Source organism: Ornithorhynchus anatinus, chromosome 4 (genome assembly GCF_004115215.2).
Source record: "Ornithorhynchus anatinus isolate Pmale09 chromosome 4, mOrnAna1.pri.v4, whole genome shotgun sequence".
Lineage (NCBI taxonomy): Eukaryota > Metazoa > Chordata > Mammalia > Monotremata > Ornithorhynchidae > Ornithorhynchus > Ornithorhynchus anatinus.
Window position 1 is genome coordinate 22491391 of NC_041731.1, and position 24499 is coordinate 22515889.

Here is a 24499-nt window from a genome sequence, read left to right on the forward strand (position 1 = left end):
GTGACCGATGAGGTCGTTAATCGTGCTGACTGCGATAACGATGGCAGGCGTCAGACGCTCGATCCGATTTCCTCGTATCCGCTCCGGCGCGACGGGCCGGGCGCCGTGCCCGGCGCTCGAGAAGCGGGGTGGTGTTGGTTAGGGATCACGGCGATGCCGTCTGTCATTAACGACGATAACGGCGACGGTCCGTGTTGAGCGCTAAATCCGGTTTCCCGGCATCCTCCCCGGCGCTCCGTCCGATCACGTGCCCGGGCGCTGTCGTGAGCGCTCGGGAAGGATGACGGTATTTGTTATTAAAAATAATGGCGTTTATTTGTTCGTGCCGATAAGGACGATAAGAAGGACGGTATCTGTCACTACGAATGCTAAGAATAAAGCGATGGTACCCGTAAAGCGCTTAAACCCGACCTCCTCGTATCCTCCCCGAGCGCCCGATAGGGAGGATGGGATTTTTAAAAATAATAACCATCGTAAGGGTATCCGTCCGTAACCGCAACGGGGATGCTACGCGGTAAGCGCCGAACCCCATTTCCCCGGATCCTCCCTCCCCGGCGCCCCGACGTACTGACGGGGCGCCGGCCACTCTGCTGGGCGCTCGATACGGCCGATGGGATTTTTAAAACGACGACGCCGGCGACGATAACAGCGACGCTCTCTGTTCATGATGGCGGCGGCCACAAGAGCGAGGGTATCCGGGAAGCGCCGACCCCGTCGGCTCGTATCCTCCGCCCGACCGCCGGGGCGGATCCGGGTTGACGGAGCCGGACGCCGTCCGTCCCGAGCGCCCGGGACGGTGCCCCGCGCGCGGTCGGCGCTCGCTAGACGCCGCCCCAGGTCGGAGGGGTGGGGGACCGACCCTCGCTCGACGGCCAAGGCGGGCGAGGCCCCGAGAACCCGGCCGACTCGCCCGGAGGTGACGGGGCGGACCCGGGACGGTGCCGGCACTGGAACCCGGATCCTGCGACTCCCGGGACCGGGCTCCACCCGCTAGACGACCCCGCCCCCCCCCCCCCCCCGGGGAAAAAATCTCCATCCTCCCTCTCCTCTAGAGCCCGGCTCCGCCCCATCAGGCCGCGAGCTCGTCTGCATCTGTCGCCCCGCTGTCCATTCCAAGCGCTCAGTCCAGCGCTCTGCACCTAGCAGGCGCTCGATAAATACTCTCGAACGAACGCCGCTTGCCCGCCGGGCGGCCCCGGGCGAGTCGCCTCACTTGTCCGGGCCTCGGTTCCCTCGGCCGGAAGATGGGGACGGAGACCGTGAGCCCCACGGGGGACGGGGACCGCGTCCGACCCCATCGGCCCGCCTCCGCCCCGGCGCTCGGCACGGCGCCCGGCACCCGGGAGGCACCGAACCGACGCCGTGATTTTCGTCGTTACCGTATTTCGAGTTTCGGGACGGAGACCTCGAGCCTCCGTCCCGTACCGACTTGTCTCCTCGACTCCCGGCGGGCGGGGAAGGTGTCTAGCGACTCCGTTCGGCCGTCCGGTGCCGAGCGCCCGGGACCGTGCCCTGCCTCGTCGGAGCCCGCCTCCTCCCGGGGGCCTTCCCCGACTAAGCGCCCCCTTTCCTCGTCTCCCACCCGCGGCAGGCGCGCCATCGACGGCGCCGCTGGATGGACCGCACCGATCCCGCGCCCGTCGTCGTCGCCGGCGTCATCGCTGCGGAGCGCGAGGCGGTTCTGAAGCGCGGCCGGGCGCGGGGGCGGGGCGGGGTCCGGGTGGCGGTCGGGCCGCCGGTCCCCCGGGGCGTAGGCCCCCGGGCCGGTCCGTCCCCGGGCCTCGCCCCTCGGCGTCCGGGGAGAGGACGGCGTGCGGAGCCCGCGATGAGACGCGCCGGGAGGCCGCGCCCCGATCCAGGCACCTGGGAGGGAGGGAAGGAAGGGCGACGGCGGGCGCGTGGGGAGGCGGCTCGGCCGGGGGACGGCGGACGGGCTGAGGGTCCCCGGGGCGGGCCGGCGGGAGGGCGAGGGGCGAGGAGGGCACGGGGACTCACAGCAGCAGGGCGGCTCTCCCTGGGGGTCGTCGGGGGCGGCGGCCGGCGGCGGGGGCGACGGCGACGGCGGGGCGGGCCCGAGGCCGGGAGCCCCCTCCAGGCCCCGCAGGAGGCCGAGGGCCGGCAGGGCCCGGCCCAGCTCCGGGGGGAGGTCCCCGCTCCGCTCCAGGAGCCCCCGCAGGGCCCCGATGTCCCGCCTGAGCCGCACGCTGCGCCGTCGGGGAGGGCGGGGAGCGGGAGGGGGGGCCGGTCAGGCGCGCCCGGCCCGGCCCCCGCCGCTCCCCCCCCCCCCCCCCCGCGCCTCCCCCCCTACCTGAGGGGACTCCGGACGTGGTCCAGCCAGGCCCCCAGGAAGGCGGTCAGGGCCAGCTTGAAAGGGGCGCTCTGGGCGGGGGCGGGCAGGTGGCGGAGCCCCCGCAGGACCGGGCCCAGGACCTCCCGGGCCGCCCGGTCCACGCTCTCGCCCGCTCCGCGGGGCGGCCCTGGGGGACGGAGCCGTCCGGGGGGGGGGGGGGTTTCAGCGGGGCGGGGGCGACGCGGGAGGCCGGGGGGGAAGGATGACCCCCGGGGGGGCGACCGGGGGACCGGGGGGGGCGACATCACCTAGGCGCAGGCTCCAGGAGGGACCCCGCGGGACGTGGGCCCGTAGGGCCTCGGCTGCCCGCCGGCCGCACTCGCGGGAGAAGAGGCCCGGCCACTCTTCCGGGAGGACCTGCGCCGCGGGAGCCGGGCCGGGGGGTCACCGAGGGCGGCCGGGCCTCCCCGAGGGCCCCCCGCCGCCCGGAGGGCCGCCCGCCCGCCGGGGGTGAGAGGTCACGGAGGCCGGGCGGGATCCCCGGGGCCGGGACCACCCCCCCCCGCCCCGCCCGCCGTCGTCCCCCCCCCCCCGTCCCGGGGCCCACCTGTAGGCGCCCCACCAGGGTCCGGATGTCCCGGGTCAGCCGACCCTCGGGGTCTGGGCCGGGCGTCCCCCGCAGGAGGGCCGCCACGGCTTCCGCCTCGGCCAGGAGGAGCTGCGGGGCGGCCGGGCGCGGACGGTGAAGCCGGGCCGAGGGGCCGGAGCCCGCGCGCCGGCCCGTCGGCGGGGGACGACGGACGGACCCGGGTTCCGACCCGGGTCACTTCCCCGGGCCCGGGTCCCCCGTCTTACGGACGAGGCGTCGACCGGGCCGGCCCCCGCCCGTCGTCCCCGCTAGACCCTCGGCGCGTCGAGGGCGGGGAACGCGTCGGGCCCGCCGTCCTCGCCCCGGCGCCCGGTCCGGTCCCCGGCCCGCGGCGGGCGCCCGGTCCATAGAACCCGACCCCGACCCGCGAGGCCCGACCCTCTCCCTCTCTTCCCCCCCCGGCGTGGCCCACGTCCCCGGCCGGCCGGCGTCGGCCCGCCCCTCTCCGGGCCCGTCGGCCTCTCCGGCCGCTCGGCCCGGCGCCACCCGTCCGTCCGTCGCCGTCGAGCGGCGCCCCGCCGGGCGGGAACTCACGGGCAGGTCCCGGTGGGCCAGCCGCAGGAGGGGGCCCGGGGCCCAGCCGCTGACGTGTCGCTGGGTCTGCCCCAGGAGCCAGCGGGCGGCCGTCTGGAGGGTGGAGCGCAGTCGGGCGAGGGTCCGCGGGCGGCCCGGGGCGGCCCGGTCCGCCAGCGCCGAGCGCAGCGGGGCGCAGAGCTGCAGCAGGAGCCCCGCGGCCGGGCGCCGGGGTCCCCTCGGGAGGACCCCCAGGACCCGGCAGAACCCTGCGGGGGGGCGAGCGGAGGGGGGGAGGCGGTCGGGCCCGGGTCCTCCAGCCCGGGGCGGCCCGTCCCCCGGCCCGGCCCGTCCCGTCCCGTCCCCCGGCCCGGCCCGGCCCGCGCCACCTCGGTCCCAGGCGCGGCTCTGGCTCCCGCGGCGCAGGCGACGGACCAGGCCCTCCAACGCCGCTTGGCCTTCCGGGGGCAGCGGGGCTGCGGGGCGAGGCGGGGGTCAGGTCCTCGGGCCCCTCTGCACCGAGGAGGCGGCCCCCCCGCCCCCGTCGAGCGCCGGGGCGTCGAGCTCGGCCCCCCGCTTCGCACCTCTCTGGACGGCGCCGCTCAGCTGCCCGGCGGCCTCCTCGGGGTCCCTCCAGGGTCCCAGGAGGCGGCGGAGGCGGCGGGTGCAGGCGGACCACAGCAGCGTCCGGTACGGGCCCGACGCCGGGCGGGCCGCCCCCGGGAGCCCCTCGGGCCACCGGCCCGGCGCCGCCCGCTCTTGGGCGCACAGGGCGCGCAGCGTGTCGCCCGGCCCCGGCCCCGACCCCGGCCCCGACCCCGACCCCCGCAGCGCCAACCACAGCCGCCCGGCCGCCCGCCGCCCCCGCTCCGTCGCCACCAGCCGCCAGCCCCGGGCCGGGGCGGCGGGGGTCCGGGGGCCTCCGACCCCAGGAGGGCGCGGGCGCGGGCGCGGGCGAGGGCGCGGGCGCGGGCCCGCAGCAGCAAGGCGCGCTCCGCCTCCAGGGCCCGCAGCCGAGCCCCCGCCCGCAGCAGGGGCCCGGCCTCCGCCCGCTCCGCACGCTCCGCCCGGGGCCCGCCGCTCATCCCGCCGCCCGCCCCGCGCCCGCCCCGAGCCCCTGCCAACGCCCCGCTTCCCGCCTCCGCCGTGATCCGTCCCTAGCCCCCCGCTCCGTTCCCCTGGCAACGCGCGGGACCCGCCCCCTCCGTTCCCCTGGCAACGCCCTGCCCCTCTCTCTCTCTCTCTCTCTCTCTCTCGCTCTCTCTCTCGCTCTCCCCCGCACCTTCCCTCGCGGCGACCGGCCCCGCCCACTCTGTCGCCGCCGCCGCCGGAGGCCCCGCCCCCAGTTCGTTCCCATGGCGACGCCCTATGCCTCCTCACGCGATCGGCCCGTGGCCCCGCCCCCACCCCGTTCCCTTGGCAACCCTCGTGCCTCGCCTCGCGCGGGCCCCGCCCCTTTCCGTCCCCTTGGCGACGCCCCGTTCTCCCCCCTTTCGCGATTGGCCCATAGCCCCGCCCATTCCCTCCTTGCCTCAGGAGGCCCCGCCCCCGGCTCGTTCCCCCCCCCCGGCGACGCCCCCTCCCCGGCCCCGCCCACCCCTGGAGGCCCCGCCCCCCGCCCGTTCCCTCGGCAACGCTCGTGCCCCGCCTCGCGCGGGACGATGACCCCGCCCGCTTCCTCGTGGCCTCGGGAGGCCCCGCCCCCAGCCCGCTTCCCTGGCAACGCCCCTTCATTCATTCAATCGTAATTATTGAGCGCTTGCTGTGTGCAGAGCACTGCACTGAGCGCTTGGAATGGACAATTCGGGAACAGATAGAGTCCCGCCCTGCCCATCACCGAGCCCCGCCCACTTCCTCCTGGCTACGGGAAGCCCCGCCCCCCGTCAGTTCCCCTGGCAACGCCCTGTCCCCCGCCCCTTCGCTGATGGCGAATATCCCCGCCCACTCCCTTCCCGCCTCAGGAGGCCCCGCCCCCAGCCCGTTCCCCTGGCAACGCTCTGTCTCCCCGCCCTTTCGCTAATGGCGACTAGCCGCGCCCACTGCCTCGTGGCCTCGGGAAGCCCCGCCCCGAGCCGTTCCCTTGGCAACGCCCCGTCCGCCCGCCCACTTCCTCCTCTCCTCAGGAGGCCCCGCCCCGATCCGTTCCCTTGGCAACGCCCCGTCCGCCCCGGCCACTTCCTCCTCTCAGGAGGCCCCGCCCCCTTCCGTCCCCTTTGGCAACGCCCTGTTCCCCCGCTTTCGCGATTGGCCCATAGGCCCGCCCATTTCCTCCTTTCCTCAGGAGGCCCCGCCCCCAGCCCGTTCCCCTGCCAACGCTCTGACTCCCCGCCCTTTCGCTAATGGCGACTAGCCGCGCCCACTGCCTCGTGGCCTCGGGAAGCCCCGCCCCAATCCGTCCCCTTGGCAACGCCCCGTCCGCCCGCCCACTTCCTCCTCTCCTCAGGAGGCCCCGCCCCCAATCCGTCCCCTTGGCAACGCCCCGTCCGCCCGCCCACTTCCTCCTCTCCTCAGGAGGCCCCGCCCCCAATCCGTTCCCTTGGCAACGCCCCGCCCGCTTCCGCTCGGCCTCCGGAGGCCCCGCCCCCAGCCCGTTTCCCCGGCAACGCCCAGCCCTTCTTCTTCCTCCTCCTCCTCCTCCTCCTCCTCCTCGCCCCGGGGGCGGTTGTCGGGCGGGATGCCCTTCCGGGTCAAGCAGCCTCGGGGGGGCGGGGGAGGGGCCGCCGAGCCCCTTCCGGTGCGGCGCCACTTCCGCTTCCGGTCCCCGGAGGCGGGAGATGTCACCGGTTCGAAAGAGTCGGGGGCGGCCGGAGCGGGGTGAGCGGGGGCCGGGGGCGGGGGGGCTGGGTTCGAATCCGATACCCCCTTGATGGTTATTCAAGGCGGCCGCCCGAAGGGGCCTGCCCCAGGTCACGCACCCCGACGGGCGTGGGGAGCCGGGATTCGAACCCACCCCCTGGGACCGTCCAGGCCGCGCCCTTGCCACGGAGCCCCGCCGGCCCCCGAAGCCTGCCCGGGCCTCAGTTTCCTCCTCTGGAAAACGGGGACGGAGCCTGGGAGCCCCACGGGGCACAGTCCGGTCGGAAGCGGCGTGGCTCCGTGGAAAGGGCCCGGGCTGGGGAGTCAGAGGTCATGAGTTCGAATCCCGGCTCGGCCCCTTGTCAGCTGGGTGACTGTGGGCGAGTCGCGTCGCTTCTCTGGGCCTCAGTCGCCTCATCTGTAAAATGGGGATGAAGACTGGGAGCCCCACGTGGGACGCCCCGATTCCCGTGTCTCCCCCCAGCGCTTGGCACAGTGCTCGGCACCTAGTAAGCGCTTAACCAAGACCGACATTATCGTCTATCCGCCCCGGCGCTTAGGACGGTCCTGGGCCAATTAGAGGCGCCCCCCACCCCCAGAAATCCTCATTATCGGGATCAGAACCCGGGCCCGGGAGTGAGAAGGTGGTGGGTTTTAATCCCCCCTCCACCGCTTCTCTGCCGGGCCAGTCGTTTCCCCTCTCTGGGCCTCAGTTTCCCCGCCCTTAAAACGGGCGTTAAGATTTGTGGGTCCCACGGGGGACGGGGACCCGTCCGACCCCCTCTGTTCGTGTCCACCCCGACCGCCTGACGGACACGGTTCCCGTTATCGTCGTCTCCCCGGGGCTTAGTACAGCTTCGCAAATACGACTGCCGTTATTTTTATCCCCCCCCCCCCCCCCAGCGCCGAGTGCGGCGCCTGGCACGTAGTGAGCGCTTAACAAACACAGTGACTGTTATTACCGTCGTCCACCCCAGAAACCGGTACAGTGCCGGGCACGTGGGGTTTAGCGGATACTATCACGATTACCGTCTGCTCCCGCGCTCGGTACGGCGCCTGGCGTAGAGCGAGTGCGTAATAGGTACCATTTAAAGAAAACCAAAAAGAGGGGTGGGTCGGGCACCCTTCTTCCACCCTTGACCTAGGCGACCGTTGGCCCTGGGGTTTGGGGTCGACAAAGAGGGGGTCCCCAGCACCGTACTGAGTGCTCGAGAGAGTGGAATCGAGAGGGGCAACGAGGTCTAGAGCCCGGGCCGGGGTTCTGATCCTGCCTCCCCCTCTTGCTTCGTGGCCTCGGGCGAGTCACTTCCCTCTATCCCTCGTCTGTAAAGCGGGGATGAGGTCGGTGAGCCCCACGTGGGACGGGGACCCGCCCGATCACGTCGGATCCGCCCCGGCGCTTAGCGCCCTCCCTGCCCTTCGATCGGTCGCGTCTACCGAGCGCTTCCTGGGCGCGGAACACCGAACCGAGCACGTGGGAGAGGACGGCGCAACCACCGACCGGCACGTCCCCTGCCCACCACGGGCTCACAGCCTAGTCTCGTCTGTGCCGCCTAAGGAGCACGGTGAAATAAAACAGGGAGGCCCGGGGTGGAGGGCGGGTTAGGTCCAGGCCGGACGCCGCCCCTCCCCCTCTCGCTTATCGCGTGCGTTTCCACCCTCGGCCGGAGCACGGGGGGCCGGGGGATTCGGTCCCCCGAGAGCCCCGCCGCCCGGTATCGACCGAACGGTGCTCCTGAACGCGCTACCGGCCGCCGGCCGGGAGTAGAACCGAGAGAAGCCGCCCCACCCGGTGAAGGGAAATAACGGCCGGAGGGAAAGGACCAAACGCAGAACCGACGGTAGAGGACGCACGCTTACCGAGAAGCCCCGTCTTCCCGCGGCGATCACAGTCGTGGCGTCGGTTAAGCGCTCGCCACGTGCCGGGCGCTGTACCGAGCGCCGGGGTCGGGGGGGACGCGAGCTAATGGGGCGGGACGCGGCCCCTCCGGCCCCATTTTACAGATGAGGTTCTCGGTCGGCGTGGCCTGGCGAGCCCGGGCCTGGCAGTCGGGAGGACCTGGGTTCTACCGCCGACTCTGCCCCTCGTCTGCCGGGTGACCCCGGGCGAGTCACTTCTCTGGGCCTCGGTTCCCTCGCCTGGGAAACGGGAAGACCCTGAGCCCCACGCGGGACGGGGACACTGCGCGGAAACGCGCGGGGTCGCGTCGACCCCCCACGCTCAGTACGGCGCCCGGCGCAGACCCGGGGGAGAAAAATTCAGACGTACAAGCCCCGATTGAAAGGAGCTCTTAGTCAGACGGGGGAGGTGGAGGGCTTGAAGGCGGCCCGCAGGCCATGCCGCTGCCGGTTAAGAATAGTCCTGGTATTACTGCCGATAGTAATGGAATCTGTTGCGCGCTTACTAGGTGCCAAGCGCCGGACCGAGTCCTCCGAGTAGCCGGCCCCTCCGGGTCCCCCTTGCACTCGACTCTGCTCCCTCCGTTGACTCCCCCCTCGGCCCCACAGCACCAAGGACCGTCTCTGTCCTTTCCGTCTTTATTTGCCCACGTCTGCCTCTCCCTCAAGCCCGTCAGCTCCCCGCGGGCAGGGGAGCGTGTCTGCCAGCTCCACGGGCCTCTCCCGAGCCCAGTGCTCCGCACCGAGTAAGCGCTCACCCGGTACCCTCCCTCGACTGATCGACAGTGGTTGCGGGCTTCGTCGAGAACCCGGGAGGTGCCCGGGAGAGGCAAAACGCAGAAGCAGGCAGACCTAGAAACGTCCGCGGAGAGAGCGGTCGGTCGGCACGGATCACTGCAGGTGCCAAGACAGACCGGATGAAACCAAAGCCCTCGAGGAGGGTAGAGCGGCCCAGCTGGAACAAGTTGGGAAATCGTCCCCGGGGGGGGGGGGGGGGGGGGGGGGGGGGATGCCGGGGATTGATCGCGGAAGGCTTCCGGGAGGAGGTGGAATTTTAGGAGGACGTTAAATCTGGGGAGGGAGGGAACCCCGGAGAAGGGTGCGGCGTGGGCGGCCAAAGGGGAGAGGCGAGAGGACAGTTAGTTTGAGAGAGGCGGGTGGGGCCCAGGAAAAGTATAAAAAGGAGAGATAGGTGGAAGTCAATATCGGCTTCCGTTCGGCTGGACCGTGGGGGTGCCCCTCTGAGCCGGGGCGGGTGATCCTTAACCCCGGAATTGGGAAAGCGGCGCGGCCCAGCAGACAGAGCCCGCCCGGACAGCCACAAGGACTCGGGTTCTAGTCCCGGCTCCGCCGCGTGCCTGCCGGGTGACCTTGGACAAGTCACCTGGCTTCTCTGGGCCTCAGTTCCCTCATCTGGAAAGTGGGGTCGGAGACCGTGAGCCCCGGGAGAGACGCCGACCGTGTCCAACCCGACTAGCTCGCATCTCCCCCAGCGCTTAGCGTGGCGTCCGGCGCGTAATAGCCAAATTCCCCCTCCAAATATATATATATATATGTATGTTTACGTGCACGTGCGTATATATATACACATATATCTATCTATCTCCCTCTTGGAGGAGATGGGTTTTCAGGAAGGCTTCTTGGGTCTCAGCTGGACGGAAGACTGGAGGAGTCAGCCTGCGGACTCCAGGGTGGCTCCTCTTTCTCGAGAAGCAGCGTGGCCCAGTGGGTAGAGCCCGGACCTGGGTTCTGATCCCGGCTCTGCTGGGTGCCCCTGGGCGAGTCACTTCACTTCTCTGGCCCTCAGCCCTCTCCTCCGTAAAATGGGGAAGAAGGCGGTGAGCCGCCACGTGGAACCTGTGTCCAAACTCGCATCTCCCCCCCAGTGGCGGGGCCCGGCCCATAGCCAGCGCCTAACACCTACCGAAGTTACTGTCGTTTGCTTTCCGTGGCATTCGTTAGGCATTCATTCGTCCGTCCAGTCCTGTTTATCGAGCGCTTACCGTGTGCAGAGCGCTCTGTGAAGAGCCCGGGCGAGTCCGACGGAACGGACCCATTCCCCGCCCACAGCGAGCTGACCGTCTAGACGGGGAGACAGACGGTAATGGCAAGCAATAGATCATCGCTAGGGAAATAAATGAATTACAGAGAGGTGCGCACGTAAATGACAGGCACAGAAAGAAATAAGTGACAGTCACATAAATACGTGACAGACAGGTACCTAAGCAAACGACAGATATGACAGGTATGGAAATAAATAAATTTCAGATTGTGGGCAAAAGTGACAGGTATATAAGTGAGTTACAGATATGTACATAAGTAAATGGCACATATATAAATAAGTGAGAGGTATGCAAATAAATCAATCACAGATATGTGTAGAAGTAAATGGTAGACTTATAAATCCATAATAGGTATGTAAATAAGTTACAGATACCCACGGGAGTAAATGATAGATTGATAGATAAATGACATCTAGAAATAAATTACAGGTACGTGCACAAGTGGCAGATGTATTAATAGATGTGTACATAAGTAAATGGCAAATATATAAATGAATGACAGGTATGTAACTGACTAGATTACAGCTATGCACCTAAGTAGGTGACAAGTATAGAAGTCACTGACGGGTATACGTATAAATGAGCTACAGATGTGTACATTAGTAAATGATAGAGATAGGAAAATATTAACGGTGACAATAGATGAGATTACCGATAGGCGTAGACGTGACCCACATAAATAAAGGACAGGTATACCGATAAATGAATCGCCGAGAGGTACGTAAGTCGATGACAGGCACAGAAACACGTCAGCGGCGTCTACAGATTAATTACAGATAGGTCCATAAGTAAATGCCCGTCGCCGGGCAGGGACGGTCCCCATCTGTTGCCGGACTGTACGTTCCGAGCGCGCTCTGCACACAGTAAGCGCTCGATACGTACGACTGAATGAAAACGACCGACGTAGATACAAAGAAATGGCAGATGTAGACATCTGAGACGGAAAAGGACGTAAGGAGGTGACAGATGTGGAAATAAATCGATGGCAGGTGGAGAGGTCAGTGACGGACGCGGAGATAAAGAAAGGGCGGGTGTGCGCTGACTCCGCGCCCGCCAGCGTCCCGAGCGCCCGGGGAGGGCCGAAGGGCCGTCGTGCGATTGGGAGCGCGTGTCCCCCTCTCTCCCCAGGAGCCGGCCGACCTGTCGGAGCACCTCGTGGAGACCGCCGGCCGGAGGCCGCCGCAGATGGGCGCGAGGGCCGCGGGGCGGGACGCGGGGTCCCCGGCGGCCGGAGGGCACCCCTTCTTCGGCCCCCCGCCCCGCGGCCCCCCGGGCCCGGGCCCGGCCGGGTCACGATGGACGGAGGAGGAGGAGGAGGACCCGGGGGCGGTCGGCCCCGGGCGTCGCACCTTCTGCGGCTTCCGGAAATCGTTCCTGTGCCCCCGGCCCGGGCCCGTCCCCGGCGCCCCCGGGCCCGCCCGCGGCCCCTTCGACCCCTGGAAGCTGAAGCTGGAGATGCCCCAGAGGGTGCAGGTGTCGGCGGAGGTAACGACCGGTCACCCCTCGCCCCGGCGCGGCCCGTTCGGGAGAGCCCGGGCCCGGGGAGCCGCCGGACGGTCCTCGACGCCCGTCCCGGCTCCCCCGCTTCGTCCCCTCCGTGCCCCCGGGCCACCGACCTCGCTTCTCGGGGCCCCCCGGCCCCTCGTCCGGGAAACGGGGGAGTCGGGCGTTGCGTCGCACCGAGCGAGCGCCCGCTGTGCGCGGGGCGGCCGTGCCGACCGCTCGGGAGAGGACGGCCCGGCGCCGGACGGGCACGTTCCCCGCCCGCTCACGGTCTAGAGGGTGAAGACGGGGGGGCCCCGCGAGGGGCGGGGACGGTGTCCCACCTCGGCTCGACCGCGGCGCGGGCCCCGCCGCCTCGGGGGGGCTTCACCCACACCTCGAAAAAGGAAAAAGCAACTTACCGCGTCCTCCAGGAGGCTAACCGCCTGGCGGAGGAACTGGTGGCGGAAGAGGAGCGGGCAAAGCGGCGGGCGGAGAAGAGACGATCCAAGAAAAAGGTGTCCGGGCGGGGCGGTGGGCGGGGCGGGGGCGGGGGCGCCGCGGGGGGCTTCACCCGCAGGGGGTCCGTTGCAGCGACAGAAGGAGCGGAGGCGTCAGGAGAAGCTTGACGGGAGCAGGGAGGATGGAAGCGTGAGGGTGAGTGGAGCTGGGGCCAAGGGGCGGGTGCCGGGGAGGGGGCGGGAGGAGGTGCCGGCTTGGCCCACCCCGCCACGTCCCCCCCGCAACCCGACCAGAGCGAGGGAGCGGCCTCGGGACGAGACAGCTCGACCCCGCCGGGGACTCCCAGCCGGACCCAGAGCCTCAAGGAGGAAGATGAGGAGGTGAGGACCACCCCCGCCTCCCCTTCCTTCCTTCCTTCCTTCCTTCCTCTCCGCTCCCCCGACCGTGTCGTGTTCTCGTGGTGTGTGTCGAGCGCTCACGGCGTGGCAGGCACCGTACCGAGCGCTGGGGGAGATCCGAGCTAATCGGGGTGGACACGGGCTCCGGGGCCCACGCGGGGCCCACCGTCTTCCCCCTGCAGATGAGGAAACTGAGGCCCAGGGAAGCCAGGTGACTTTTTTAATGGGCTCGGTTCAGCGCTTACCGCGCGGCGAGCACCGCGCTAAGCGCTGGGGGACGTCGGAGGATCGTCGGGGTGGACGCAGCGTCCCCGTTCCACACGGGGCTCACGGTCTTCGCCCCCACTTTGCAGATGAGGTGACGGAGGCCCAGAGAAGTGAAGCGACGCTTTTCTTTTCCGCGGTACCCGTCGAGCACTTACTACGTGCCGGGCACCGCAGTAAGCGCAGGGGGAGATTCGCGACCGTCAGGTGGGGTGCCGTGCCCCCGTCCCCCGTGGGGCTCACGGTCTTCATCCCCGCTTTGCAGATGAGGGAACCGAGGCCCAGAGAAGCAGGGCGGCCCGCCCCGGGTCACCCGGCAGACGAGTGGCGGAGCCGGGATTGGAACCCGGGCCCTTCCGGCTCCCGGGCCCGGGTTCCACCCGCCGGGCCGCGCCGCTTCTCTGCCTCAGCCCCGTCTCCCCTCTGTCTCGGCCCCGTCCCCAGGAGGAGGAGCTGGACCTGCTCAGCACGTTCGTGTCTCAGGCCCGGCGCAAGGTCGGGGAGCGGCCCCCCACCGCCCGGCGAGAGCGAGGCCCGGGCCCCGAGGCGGCCCCGGGGAGTCGGGACCCCGGCCCCGGGAGCCGGACCCCGTGGCCCGAGGTCAGCTGGGTCCGGGGGGAGCCACGGGGCGGGACCGCCGGGGGGACGATCTGCCGGGGGGGGGGGGGGGGGGCGGGGGCGGAAGGGGTTTCGGGGGTCCGGGAGATGGGCGAGGTCTCGGGGGCCCCGGGGGCGACCCCGGAGACCATCGGGCCGGGGGCGGGGCGGAGGAGGTTTCGGGGGCTCGGGGGGTGACCCCGGGACGTGTCCGACGTCAGGCGGCCCCGGGGACGGCCGAGGTTCCGGGGGCCCGGGAGGCGACCCCGGGACGCGTCTGGTGTCCGGCGGCCCCGGGGACGGAAGAGACCTCGGGGATCCGGGAGGCGACGCCGGGACGCGTCCGGTGTCCGGCGGCCCCGGGGGTGCCGGCGGCCGCCCTGAAGCGCAGCCTGGAGCTGGCGGGTGAGTGACGGCCACCCCGCGGACATCCCCTCCCACTCGGTCCGATTTATCGGGCGCTTACCGGTGCAGAGCGCTGGAATGAGCCCTCGGGAGAGGACGGCGGAACAATAGGGACCCGCGTTTCCCCGCCGGCAGTGACCTCCGAGGCCTGGAGGGCGGGGGCGGGCATTAGTCCAATTCGGCAAATGAGAGATAGGAGCGTTAAGTGGCGTGGGGCCGGGAGCCGGGGGACGAACAGAGGGAGCGAGTCCGGGCGAAAGAGGGAAGGAGGGCTCAGTCAGGGAAGGCTTCTCGGAGGAGACGGGCCTTGGGGAAGGCTTCGGGGGAGGGGACCGGTCCGAGGAGGGAGGGCGCTCCAGGCCAGAGGCGGGACGCGGGCCGGGGCCGGTGGCGAGGTGGACGGGATGGAGGCCCGGCGAGAAGATCGGCGTGAGAGGAGCCGAGCGAGTGGGCTGGGTCGGGGCAGGAGGGCAGCCGGGCGAGGTGGGAGGGGGCCTCGGTTTCCCTCCCGCGCAGTGCTCTCCTCCCCTCCCTCCTCCTCCCCTTCCTCGTCCTCCCCGTCCCTCCGCAGAGCTGGGAACCGCGGCCGCCCAGAGGGGCCTGTACCACGAGGCGGTGCTGCTCCTCACCCAGGCCATCGCCCTCAACCCCAAAGATCCCAGGTGCCCGAGGCCGGTCCGGGTTCGGGGGGGCGCGGGGGGCCGGCCCGGCCCCTGACCCCGCCGCCCTCTCGCGCCCAGGCTGTTCGGGAACCGTTCCTTCTGCCACGAGCGGCTGGGCCAGTTGGGCTGGGCCCTGGGGGACGCCCGCATCGCCCTGGCCCTCCGGCCCCGCTGGCCCCGCGGCCTCTTCCGCCTCGGCAAGGCCCTGAGGGGGCTGAGGGTAGGTACGGCGGGCCCGGGGCGGGGGAGGGCGGGGCCGCCCGGGGGCGGGCAGGGGGAGGTTTCGGGGGGCCCCGGAGGAGCCCCCAGCCGCGCCCCTCCGCCCCCCGCCAGCGCTACGGGGAGGCGGCCGCGGCCTTCCGGGAAGCTCTGCTCGTCGAGGGGTCGGAGCCGGACGCGGCCAGGGAACTGCAGCTCTGCCACCTGGAGCTCGCCCTGGTGAGTCCCGGGGGCCCCGGGGGGGCCGGGGCCGGGGCCGGGGCCGGGGCCGGGCGGGGGGGGCGCCGGGCCGGGCCCGGCCCGAGGGTGACGCCCGCCCGCTCGCCCCCGCAGGAGCAGTGCAGGATCGGCCGTCCGCCCGGACCCCGGCGCCCGCCCCCGCGGCGCCCCCGGCCCGGCCCGCGGCCCCGCCCCCGGCCGAGGCGGGGGCGGCCCGGGGCGGGGGGCCGAGGCCCGACGCCGTCCCGCCCGGTCTCCCCCGCCCCCGCCCGCCCCTCGGGGCCCCCCCGCTTCCCGCCCCCGCCCCACAGCCCCAGCCTCCTGCCCTTCCCGCGGCTGCCCCTCCCCTGCCCCTCCCGCTCCCCCAGCGGCGACCCCCGCCCCCCCGGGCCCGGCCCGGCCCCCTCCTCTGGCCCGCGCCCCCGGCCCACGACGGGGCCGGCCCGCTCGCCGGCCCCTCGGCCGAGGGGAGGGGGCTCCTGGGTCCCCAGCCCCCGCAGCTGCTGCCCTCGGCGGCCAGGTGAGAGTTTGGGCGGGCCGGGGCGGTTTCCGCGGTACCCGTCGGGCGCCGGCTATCCACCGGGCACCGTACCGAGGGCCGGCCGGGCTAGTGCCGGGTCAGTACGGTCCCCGTTCCGCGTAGGTCTCGCCGCCTCCCTCCCCGCTGTACGCACGGGGCCCCCCCGAGGCCCCGAGAGGCAGGGCCGCGTAGCGGGCGGAGCCCGGGCCCGGGAGGCGCGAGGTCCCGGGTTCTCGTCCCGGCCCCGCCGCTCGTCTGCCCTGCGACCCTGGCCGGGTCGCTTCACCTCTCCGGGCCTCAGTTCCCTCATCGGGAAGATGATCCCCCCCCCCCCTTACAGATGAGCCCCCTCCAGGGGACCGGGACTGCGTCCAACCCGCTTGGCTGGTATCCACCCCGGCGCTTAGTACGGGGCCTGGCACGTAGTAAGCGCCTGACGCCCATCATTATCGCCGTGATCGTCGTTTTTCATTTGACGGGAAGTGCTCTGCCCGAGACAGTGCAGCAGACGGGGTGGGGGGGGGTGCGGAGCCGGGGTCAGAACCCAGGCCTTTCCGACTCCCGGGCCCGCTGTTTATGGGGGGAGGGGGGCGACCCCCACCCACCCCCCCGCGTCAGGAACTGGGTGGAGTAGGGGGGTGGGGAGGGGCTCCGGCTCCTCCTCCTCTGACTGCCTCGGTGTCCCCCGTCCCCCCTCCCCTCACCTCCTCTTCCAGCCCCACCTCTTCCATCTCGCAGTTCCTGGCTCGGCGCCACCCTTGGGACTTTGGATCGTCAGGTAGTCCGGCCCCTCGCTCCGGAGTCCCCGTCGGGCGCCTCCCCCGGGGCGGAGCGCCGTGCGGAGCACTGGGGACGGGAACGCGCGGGGAGACCGCCCGGCAAGGAGCTTACAGGCCTGGGGGGGAGGTGGGCAGAGACGGGTCGCCACCCCCGATCGTTCGCTGGTCGTGGCGGAGCGCCGGACCGAGCGGTCGGTCGGCGGCATTTACGGAGCGCTCGGTGTGCGCGGAGCGCTGGACTGAGCGGTCGGTCGGTCGGTGATATCCATCGAGCGTTGACGCCGCGCGGAGCACCGGCCTCAACGGTCGGTGGGGTTTATCGAACACTTACCGCGCGCAGAGCACCGCACCGAGCGATCGGGGGTATTTATTGAACGCTTACTACGTGCGGCGCGCGGTCCCGAGCAGTCGGTTCCTGGGCAGAGCACTGTAGTAAGCAGTCGATTCCCACGTGCCGAGCACTGTACCGAAGCAGTCCGTCAACGGGATATACTGAGTGCTTACTATGCGCGGAGCGCTGGACCGAGCAATCACTCAGGGGTATTTTTTGAGCACTCACTGCGCGTAGAGCACCGGGCCTGGGGGAGGACGGGTCGACGGAGTGGGCCGGCACGTTCCCCGCCCACCACCAGCTTCCGATCCAGAGGAGACTGACCGCCCCCCCGCCCCTGCCTTTGCCGCGGGCGGGGAACGTGTCCCCCGACTCTGTCGTATCGTCCACTCCTGAGAGCTGACTGCGGTGCCCCGCACCTAGTGAGCGCTCAATAAATAATAACAGCGGCCGTATTTACAAAGCGCGCCGGACACCGCACCAAGCAGCGGGGCGGATACGAGCAAGTCGGGTCGGACGCGGTCCCCGTCCCCCGGCGCGGGGGTCACCGTCCCCACCCCCGTTTTCCAGATGAGGTCGCCGGGGCCCCAGAGGAGGGAAGCGAGTGGCGCGGGGTGGCCCGGCGGACCGGCGGCGGGATTAGAACCCGTGACCCGCCGACGCGCAGGCCCCGGCTCCCGCCGCGACGGCGGGCCGCCGCTCGCTCGGTACGGCGCTCCGCCGCTCGCTCGGGTCCGGGGGGGCGGGGGTTGGGTTCCTCGGGGCCGACGCTGAGCCGCCCCTCTCTCCCCGTCTCCCCCCCCCCCCCCCCGCCAGGGACCCCCTCCTCTAGACTGGCCTCCCCCGGAGCCGCCGGACCCTCCCGCTGGTTCCCGGACCGAATCCTGCCTCCCGCCGGCCCCCCGGCCCCGGGGCCTGGCCGGGGGCCTCGGGGCCCCCTCCCCCCGCCCCGCTTCCGGTCCTGACGGTGACCCGCACCCACAACCGGCGCCGCCCCCTCCCTCCTCTCTCCTCCACCTCCACCGCCGTCGTGGAGCCTGAAACGGTGACACTTTATACTACCTCAGGCTGGGACCGACTCTCCCCGGCCGTCAGTTCCACCTCCGGCAGGGAGGGGCTTAGGGAAGCTCCACACCTAAGAACTCAATAAAACAGTTGAACTCGGACCCCGGCCGCGCGTCTGCCCGGCGACCGGGGCCCGCCCCCCCGGGCCTCGGTGACCTCGTCCGCCGAGTGGCGGCGAATCCCGCGCCGTCCGTTAAGCGGCGGGTACGCGCCGAGCACCGTTCTAAGCGCCGGGGTGGGTCCAGGCTAATCGGGTCGGACGGAGTCCCCGTCCCCCACGGGGCCCCCGGCCTCGATCCCCATTTTACCGACGGGGTGACCGAGAACCGGAGAGTGGAAACGGCTCCCCCGAGGGCACCCGGCAGACGGCGAGCCCCCCCGTGGGGCGGGGGCTGCGTCCGACCCGACGCACCCGTATCCACCCGGGCGTGTGATACGGTACCTGGCCCGTGGCCCGGTGGACGGAGCCCCGGCCTGGGAGTCGGAAAGGTGTGGGATCCGACCCCGGGACCGCCACCTGTCTGCGGTGTGACCTTGGGTGGGTCACTTCCCTTTTCAGGGCCTGCAGCGGCCTCGTCTGTAAAATGGGGATGAAGACCGTGAGCCCCACGGGGGACGGGGAGGGGGCGGTCCCACCCCATCGGCTCGAATCCCCCCCCCGGCGCGCAACAAAGACCCGAAATCTTAGCGGTTGTAGTAGTAGCGAGCACTCAACAAATACCGTGAAGGAAAAACCCGCGCGGCGGTGGGCCGGGTCCGGTCCTGGGCGGGGGCGCGGGCCCGCTGCCCTGGCCGGGGCCCCCGGGGGACGCGTACCTTGCAGCCCTATGGGGGTGGGGGTCGTCCTTAGCGCCCCCCACCCCCCAAACCTCTTCCCCGGGGGCCCCCGTTCATTCACCCCAGCTAAATGAACCCTGGGGGTTGCCGTTTGAGGTGGCAGGAGCCAGCGGGGAGGGGGCTTCTCCCCCGGCCCCGGGAAATCAGGGCTCGTGGTCCGCCCCGCGACCCCCCTCCTCCGGGCCGGGGGTAGGGGGGGTCCGTCTCTGTGGCCGGGGAGGGGGAGGGTCCGTCCCCGGCCCAGCTTCTCTTGTGTGGGTCCCCGCGGGAGGTGGGGGGAGGGGGTGGGGCGGGGGGGGGGGGTCTCACCTTGCACGTAGCTACTAAATCCGCCGGCGGGCAGGGGGGTGGGGGGGCGGCAGATCAAAGGCACATCGTGTCCCCCGCCCGGGCCTAGTGACAAATGGGGCGACCCCCCGCGGAGCCGGCTTGTTGGGGGGGGGTCTCCATTTGGGGAGGGGGCGAAGAGGAAAGCCCCCCTCCCCCCCCCCCCCGGCGTCGCCAGTTCCCTCCCGCGGTCCCGGAATGAGCCGGCGGGGGCCCGGGCGAGGCGAGGCGCTCCGCTTTATTGGTCGGGGGTGGACGGACGCGGCCCCCTCCTCGCCCCCCCACCCCGGCAACGTCCTCTGAGGCCCCGCGTCGGGGGGCCGGGGGGGGGGGGAGAGGGCGGAGGTGTCCACCGGGGGTGTCGGGGGAGGGTCCTTGGGTCGCCCGCCAGCATCTCCTGGTCCGGGAGGCCTCGCCGCCGCCGAGGCCCGGGGAAGGGTCCTTGGGCCGTCCGCCCGGATCTCCCGGTCCAGGGGGTCGGGGGTCCCCGCGAGGGGGAGAGGAGGCGGGGGGCGTCAGGGCCCGCCAGGGCCGGCCGGGCCGGGCTCCCCCGGCCGTCCGCCCGGGTCTCCGGGGCCGGGGGAGCCCGCGGCGGGCTGGGCTCCCGCCGGGGTCGTGGGGAGGAGGCGAAGGGGGCCGTGGGGGGCTTCAGTCGTCCACCCGGATCTCCTCGTCCGAGAGGTCGGGGCCGGGGGTCCCCTGGGGCCCGGCCCCCCCGCCGGCCAGGGCGAGGCGGCCCAGGGAGGCCACGTCGGCCCTGGCCTCGTCCAGGTCGCGTTTGAGCTTGGCCCGCCGGTTCTGGAACCAGGTGATGACCTGGGCGTGGGCCAGGCCCAGCCGGGCGGCCAGCCGGTCCCGCTCCGCCGGCGCCAGGTACTTCTGGAAGACGAAGCGGCGCTCCAGCTCCACCACCTGCTGCGCCGTGAACGCCGTGCGCGTCTTCCTCCTCTTCTTCGACGCCGGGCGGGCGCCCGGCCCGTTCGGCGGGGCCCGGCCTGCGGGGACAAGGACAGAGCCCGGCGGCGGGCCGGTGGAGGGGGAGGGTCCTCGGGGCCGGGGCCGCCTCCCCCTCGCCCCCCACCGCGCTCTCTCCCCCTCGGAGGCTGAGGGCCGGCGCCGGGGTAGACGAGATCCGGACGCGGAGTCCCTGGGTGGTGGTCTTCCTCCCCATTTTACAGAGGAGGCGACCGAGGCCCAGGGGAGCCAAGCCACCTGCCCGGGGTCACGCGGCGGCGGAGCCGGGGTCGGAAGGCCCAGGTCCTCTGGCTCCCGGGCCCGTGCTCCCGCCACCGGGCCACGCTGCCTCTAGACCCTGAGCTCGTCGGGCCCAGGGCGAGTATCTCCCGTGCCCTTGTCCCGTGCGCTCAGGACAGTCCTCTGCACTCGGCGCTCGATCGATACAGTTGGCCGATCGACCCGGAGGAGCCAGGGGACCCCGGACCACCCACCCCGGGGGTCCTGGGATTTGCCAGATAACAGAGACCGTCGTCCGTCCGGACGGGGTGGGGATCACGCTCTCCCCACCGGGGTGTCGGGACCTTATCGCTGATAATAATTGTGGTATTTATCTGTTTGGCGCTTACCGTGGGCCAGGCACCGTACTGAGCGCTCAAGTGGATGCGAGCCAAGCGGGTTGGGCCCAGTCCCCGGGCCACGTGGGGCTCACCGTCTCAACCCCCGTTTTCCGGGTGAGGGAACTCAAGTCCAGAGAAGTGACTTGGCCGAGGCCACGTGGCTGAGAAGTGGTGGAGCCCCGGTTAGAACCCAGGACCTCCCGACTCCCGGGCCCCGGGCTTACTGGGTGCAGGGCACCCTACTGAGCGCTTGGGAGCGAAGAGTATAACGGCGCGGGAAGGCCACAGGGAGCAGGCAACTGGAACGGTATTGGTTCCTTCATTCGGTCCATCCTGTTTACTGAGCGCTAACTGTGTGCGGAGCACTGTGCCGAGCGTTCGGGAGAGGACGGTATAACAGTGTGGGTAGCCGCGTTCCCTTGGTCACGAGGAGCGGGGAACGGCGGAACGGTATTCGTCCGTTCACTCGGTCCTATTTACTGGGTGCGGGGCACTGTGGTGAGCGCTTGGGAGAGTCCAATAGAACAACAGACCCATTCCAAGCCCACAAGGAGCAGGGCGGCCTCCAGCCGACTCTCCCAAGCGCTTAGCCCAGGGCTGCGCACCCATCCCCCCTCTGTGGAGACCTCTGATTGACGACGGCTAATAAGGGGGCCCATAAGGGGCAGACGGGATCGAGGGAGGACTCGCCCACCTCCCCCCCCCCCCCCCCGCCCCCCCGGCTCTCGGGACAAACGGCCCCGCGGGGGGCGGTGAAACAAATGTCGCAGTTTGGGGGTTGGGGGGGACGGCTGCGATTGGGCCTAAACTTCAACTAAAACTTAATCTGGGCCGGGCCTCAACGGGGTCCCGGCCTGGGAGTCCATCCGACCGTCCTTGCCTTCATTCAGTCGTATTTACTGAGCGCTTACCGGGTGCGCAGCACTGTACTAGGCGCCAAGACAGCAAGAAACCTTCACTCTATGGTATTCCTTGAGCGCCTACTGCGTGCGGAGCGCTTGGAAAGGACACTTGGGCAGCAGACGCAACGGGCTGACGTGGGGTGGCGGGACTGGGGGGGACGCCCCGGTCGCGACGACGGTGTCCCCTCCCCTCCCGGTCGGCCTCGGCCGTGGCGATATGACCGTCGTCTTCCCCCCCCCCGACCTCGGTCATCGACGAGGTGACCTCGGGCCAGTCATTTCACTTCTCCGGGCCTCGGTTCCCTCATCCCTAAAATGGGGCCGAAGTCTGCGACCCCCAGGGTCGGGGGGGGGGGGGGCGGTGACCGGGGGTGGGGGGGTCCGACCCGATTAGCTTCGATCGACCCCAGCGCTTAGTACGTAGTGAGCGCTTAACAAATACCACCGGCATCATCATTTTGAGAGGATTTTTAACAAAGGCCGCTCAGATTTCTGGCGGGACGCGGGGATACTCAAAGCTGAACAGAAACCGACGCGGCGCCCCTGGGACGTAGTGAGCGCTCAACAAATACCACCCTCCTCGTGGTTTAAAAGAATTCCTTTCAAAACGGTGCTCCGGTGTCCGGCGGGGCTGAGGGATATTCAGCTAAGTACGTACCGCTACAGTGCCTGGGACGTAGTAAGCGCTCAGCGGGCACCTTCATCATCATTATGGTTCAAAAGACATTTCTTTTAGAAAGCCGCTCAAATGTCCGCCGGGACTGAGGGCTGTCCCCCTTACCGGCTACCAGTACAGTGATCCCTGGCACGCAGTAAGCGCTCATCGAATACCATCCTCCTCACGGATCGAAAGAATTTCTTGAAAAAAGCCGCTCAGATGTCCGGCGGGAATGAGGGATATTCCATTTAAGAGACACCCGTAGGGTGCCCCTGGGACGTAGTGAGCGCTCAACGGACCCCCATCATCATCGTGCATCATCGTGGTGCAAAAGTATTTTTCAAAAAAGCTGCTCTAGCGTCCGGCGGGCCCGAGGGATAGTCAGCTCAGGACATACCACTACGGTGCCTGGGACGTAGTGAGCGCTCAACAAATACCCTCCTCATTACGGTTCGAAAGATGATTTTTGAACAAAGGTGGTCGGGTGTCCGGCGGGACCGAGGGATAACTCAGCCGAACAGATACCGCTAGAGCGGCCCTGGGACGGGGCGAGCGCTCCACAAACACCTTCACCTCATCCTCGTCGTGGTTCCAAAGAATTTTTTTTTTTTTAGCCAAGGCCCTCGGATGTCCGGCGGGACGGAGGGCTATTCAGCTGAACGGATGCCAGTAGGGTGCCCCTGGGACGTAGTGAGCGCTCCACCGGTACCACCCCCCTCATCGCCGTCATGAAACCGAAGCAAAAACCGGGGGGCCGCCCTGTCCGGCGGGGCCCCGGGCCGGTCAGCCGGGACCGGCCCGCAGGTCCCTTCTGGGGGGCTCCGGGCAGTGGGGAGGGAAGGGGACAGGGCCGGGGCGGGGGGTTGGAGCGGAAAGGGAGCTGGGGGAGACGCCCCCCCCGGTACCTGGGCCGTCGTGCAGCGCGCCGCCCTCGATCCCTCGGAAGGTCTTGGTGGCCAGCTCCTCCAGGGCGCAGAGGGGCGAGGCGGGGCCCGTCCGGGGGCCCGTCCGGGGGCCCGTCCGGGGGCCCGTCCGGGGGGCGGGGGTCCGGCCCAGGATGTCGGCGATGCCGAAGGGGGTCAGCGGCTTTCCGGGGGCCGTGGCGGCGGCGGCGGCGGCGGCGGCGGCGGGGGTCGGCGGCCGGTGGGCAGGGCCGGGAAGGCGGCTCATGGTGACGGGGGCCGGGGGGCCCGGGGGGCCCCAATCCTTCTGTCCGGACCGAGGGGGCCCTAGGCCCCGGACCCCCGGGGGAGCCAACCCGCCCACCCGCCGGACGGTCACCCGCCGGACAGTGACCCCCGGACGGTGAGCAGCCAGCGGACCCCCAGCCTCCAGGGGTGGCGGGGCGGGAAGGCCAGATGGGGACAGCGCGGGGGGCCGGGGGCGCCTGGGGGGCCTGGGGGGCCTGGGGGGCGGGGGCTCGGGCCTGGCCCTCCCCCTGCCCTGGGCCCCTCCCCCCCTTGCCCCTTCCCTTCCCTTCCCCCCTCCCCGCTCAGCTCTCCCTCCTCTTCCCTTCGCCCTCCTCCCCTATCATCTCCCCCTCCTCCCCATCATCATCATCATCATCCCCCCCTTTCCTTCGCCTTCCCCCCGCTCCCCTTCTCTTCCCGCCTTTCTCCTGCCCTTGGCCTCCCCTTCCCTTCCCCCTCTTCCTTCTCCCCCCTTGGCCTCCCCTTTCCCTTCTCCCCACCCCTCGGTCTCCCCTTCCCCTCCCCTTCCCCTCTCCCCTCTCCCCCGCTCTGGTCTCCCCTTGGCTTCTTCTCTCTCCTTCCCCTTGCCCTCTCCCTTCTCCCCGACTTAGGTCCCCTTCCCCTGCCCTCTTTCCCTCCCTTTCTTTCCCCTCTCTTTCGGCCTCCCCTCCTTCCCCTCTCCCTCCTCGGCCTCCCCTTCCCCTCTCCTGTCTCCCTCCCTTTCTTTCCCCTCTGCCCCCGCCCCTTCTTCCCCTCCCTCCCGCTCCTCTCCTCCCCCGACGGAAGCCCCCCGGCCCGAAGTGGAGACCCCCGGGGGGGCGGGGATGGCGCGCCTCGGACGGGGCGGGAGAGACCCCCCCCAGACCCCCCCAGGGTCGGGAAGGGTGGTTCCCCCCCCACCCCCACCCCGCCCGAAGACCCCCACCCTGGGAATTCTCCACCCGCTGGAGACGGAGAAGGACCCGCTGGGCCTCCGGAGGCTTTCTGCAAGTTGGCAGCCCGGAGGCGGGAGCCGGGAGGAAAGGGAAGGGACGGACCGGTCAGCGAGGGCACGGACGGGCACCGGGCCAGGGAGGGGGCGGGCAGCTCTGCCAAGGCCGGGAGGGGCAGCTGGGCCGGGCAAGCAGAAGAGGAGGAGGAGGAGGCCGGCTGGGCCGGGGACTGGGAGGAGAAGCCCCGGCTGGGCCAGGGAGGGAGGGAGGCCCAGCTGTGCCGCAGCGTCGCGAAGAAGGTGGCCAGCTGTGCCAGCTCGGAGGGGGGCAGGGGGCCGTGCCAGGACCCTGGGCTCGGTCCGGGCCGGTCCGCGGCCCCAAAGTCGCCCGGGCGGCGGCTGGCAGGGATTAGGGAGGCTGATGAGGCGCAGGGAGGCTGGGGTTACACCCAGCCCCGAGGAAGGGA

At 70.7% G+C, this 24499-nt stretch overlaps 3 protein-coding genes and 2 long non-coding RNA genes across 5 annotated transcripts; 2 read left to right on the forward strand and 3 right to left on the reverse strand.

Moving 5' to 3' along the window:
• Nucleotides 1-20: 20 nt before the first annotated feature.
• Nucleotides 21-1013, reverse strand: LOC114811210. Its single transcript, XR_003758882.1, has 2 exons — nt 569-1013; nt 21-270 (listed from the first exon to the last, which is right to left on the reverse strand). It is a non-coding gene; the product is annotated as an uncharacterized LOC114811210 (long non-coding RNA).
• A 252-nt stretch (nt 1014-1265) lies between these two features.
• On the reverse strand, nt 1266-4537 carry CCDC142 (coiled-coil domain containing 142). The gene is made up of 9 exons (XM_039911963.1): nt 4417-4537; nt 4037-4372; nt 3833-3928; nt 3474-3766; nt 2898-3008; nt 2599-2707; nt 2309-2477; nt 1996-2204; nt 1266-1863 (listed from the first exon to the last, which is right to left on the reverse strand). The coding sequence occupies exons 1-9, from the start codon at nt 4535-4537 to the stop codon at nt 1376-1378; spliced, it is 1932 nt and encodes a 643-aa protein (XP_039767897.1). The 3' UTR covers nt 1266-1375.
• Nucleotides 4538-6204: 1667 nt separating this feature from the next.
• On the forward strand, nt 6205-15009 carry TTC31 (tetratricopeptide repeat domain 31). Its single transcript, XM_039911964.1, has 11 exons — nt 6205-6266; nt 11339-11695; nt 12127-12210; nt 12287-12349; nt 12448-12534; nt 13261-13452; nt 13635-13818; nt 14390-14480; nt 14559-14700; nt 14814-14922; nt 15005-15009. The coding sequence occupies exons 2-11, from the start codon at nt 11396-11398 to the stop codon at nt 15007-15009; spliced, it is 1257 nt and encodes a 418-aa protein (XP_039767898.1). The 5' UTR covers nt 6205-6266; nt 11339-11395.
• Nucleotides 15010-15343: 334 nt separating this feature from the next.
• On the forward strand, nt 15344-17714 carry LOC114811208. The gene is made up of 3 exons (XR_003758881.2): nt 15344-15438; nt 16155-16216; nt 17365-17714. It is a non-coding gene; the product is annotated as an uncharacterized LOC114811208 (long non-coding RNA).
• Nucleotides 17715-19381: 1667 nt separating this feature from the next.
• LBX2 (ladybird homeobox 2) lies at nt 19382-23081 on the reverse strand. Its single transcript, XM_029062693.1, has 2 exons — nt 22817-23081; nt 19382-19772 (listed from the first exon to the last, which is right to left on the reverse strand). The coding sequence occupies exons 1-2, from the start codon at nt 23079-23081 to the stop codon at nt 19426-19428; spliced, it is 612 nt and encodes a 203-aa protein (XP_028918526.1). The 3' UTR covers nt 19382-19425.
• Between the last annotated feature and the right edge of the window lie 1418 nt (nt 23082-24499).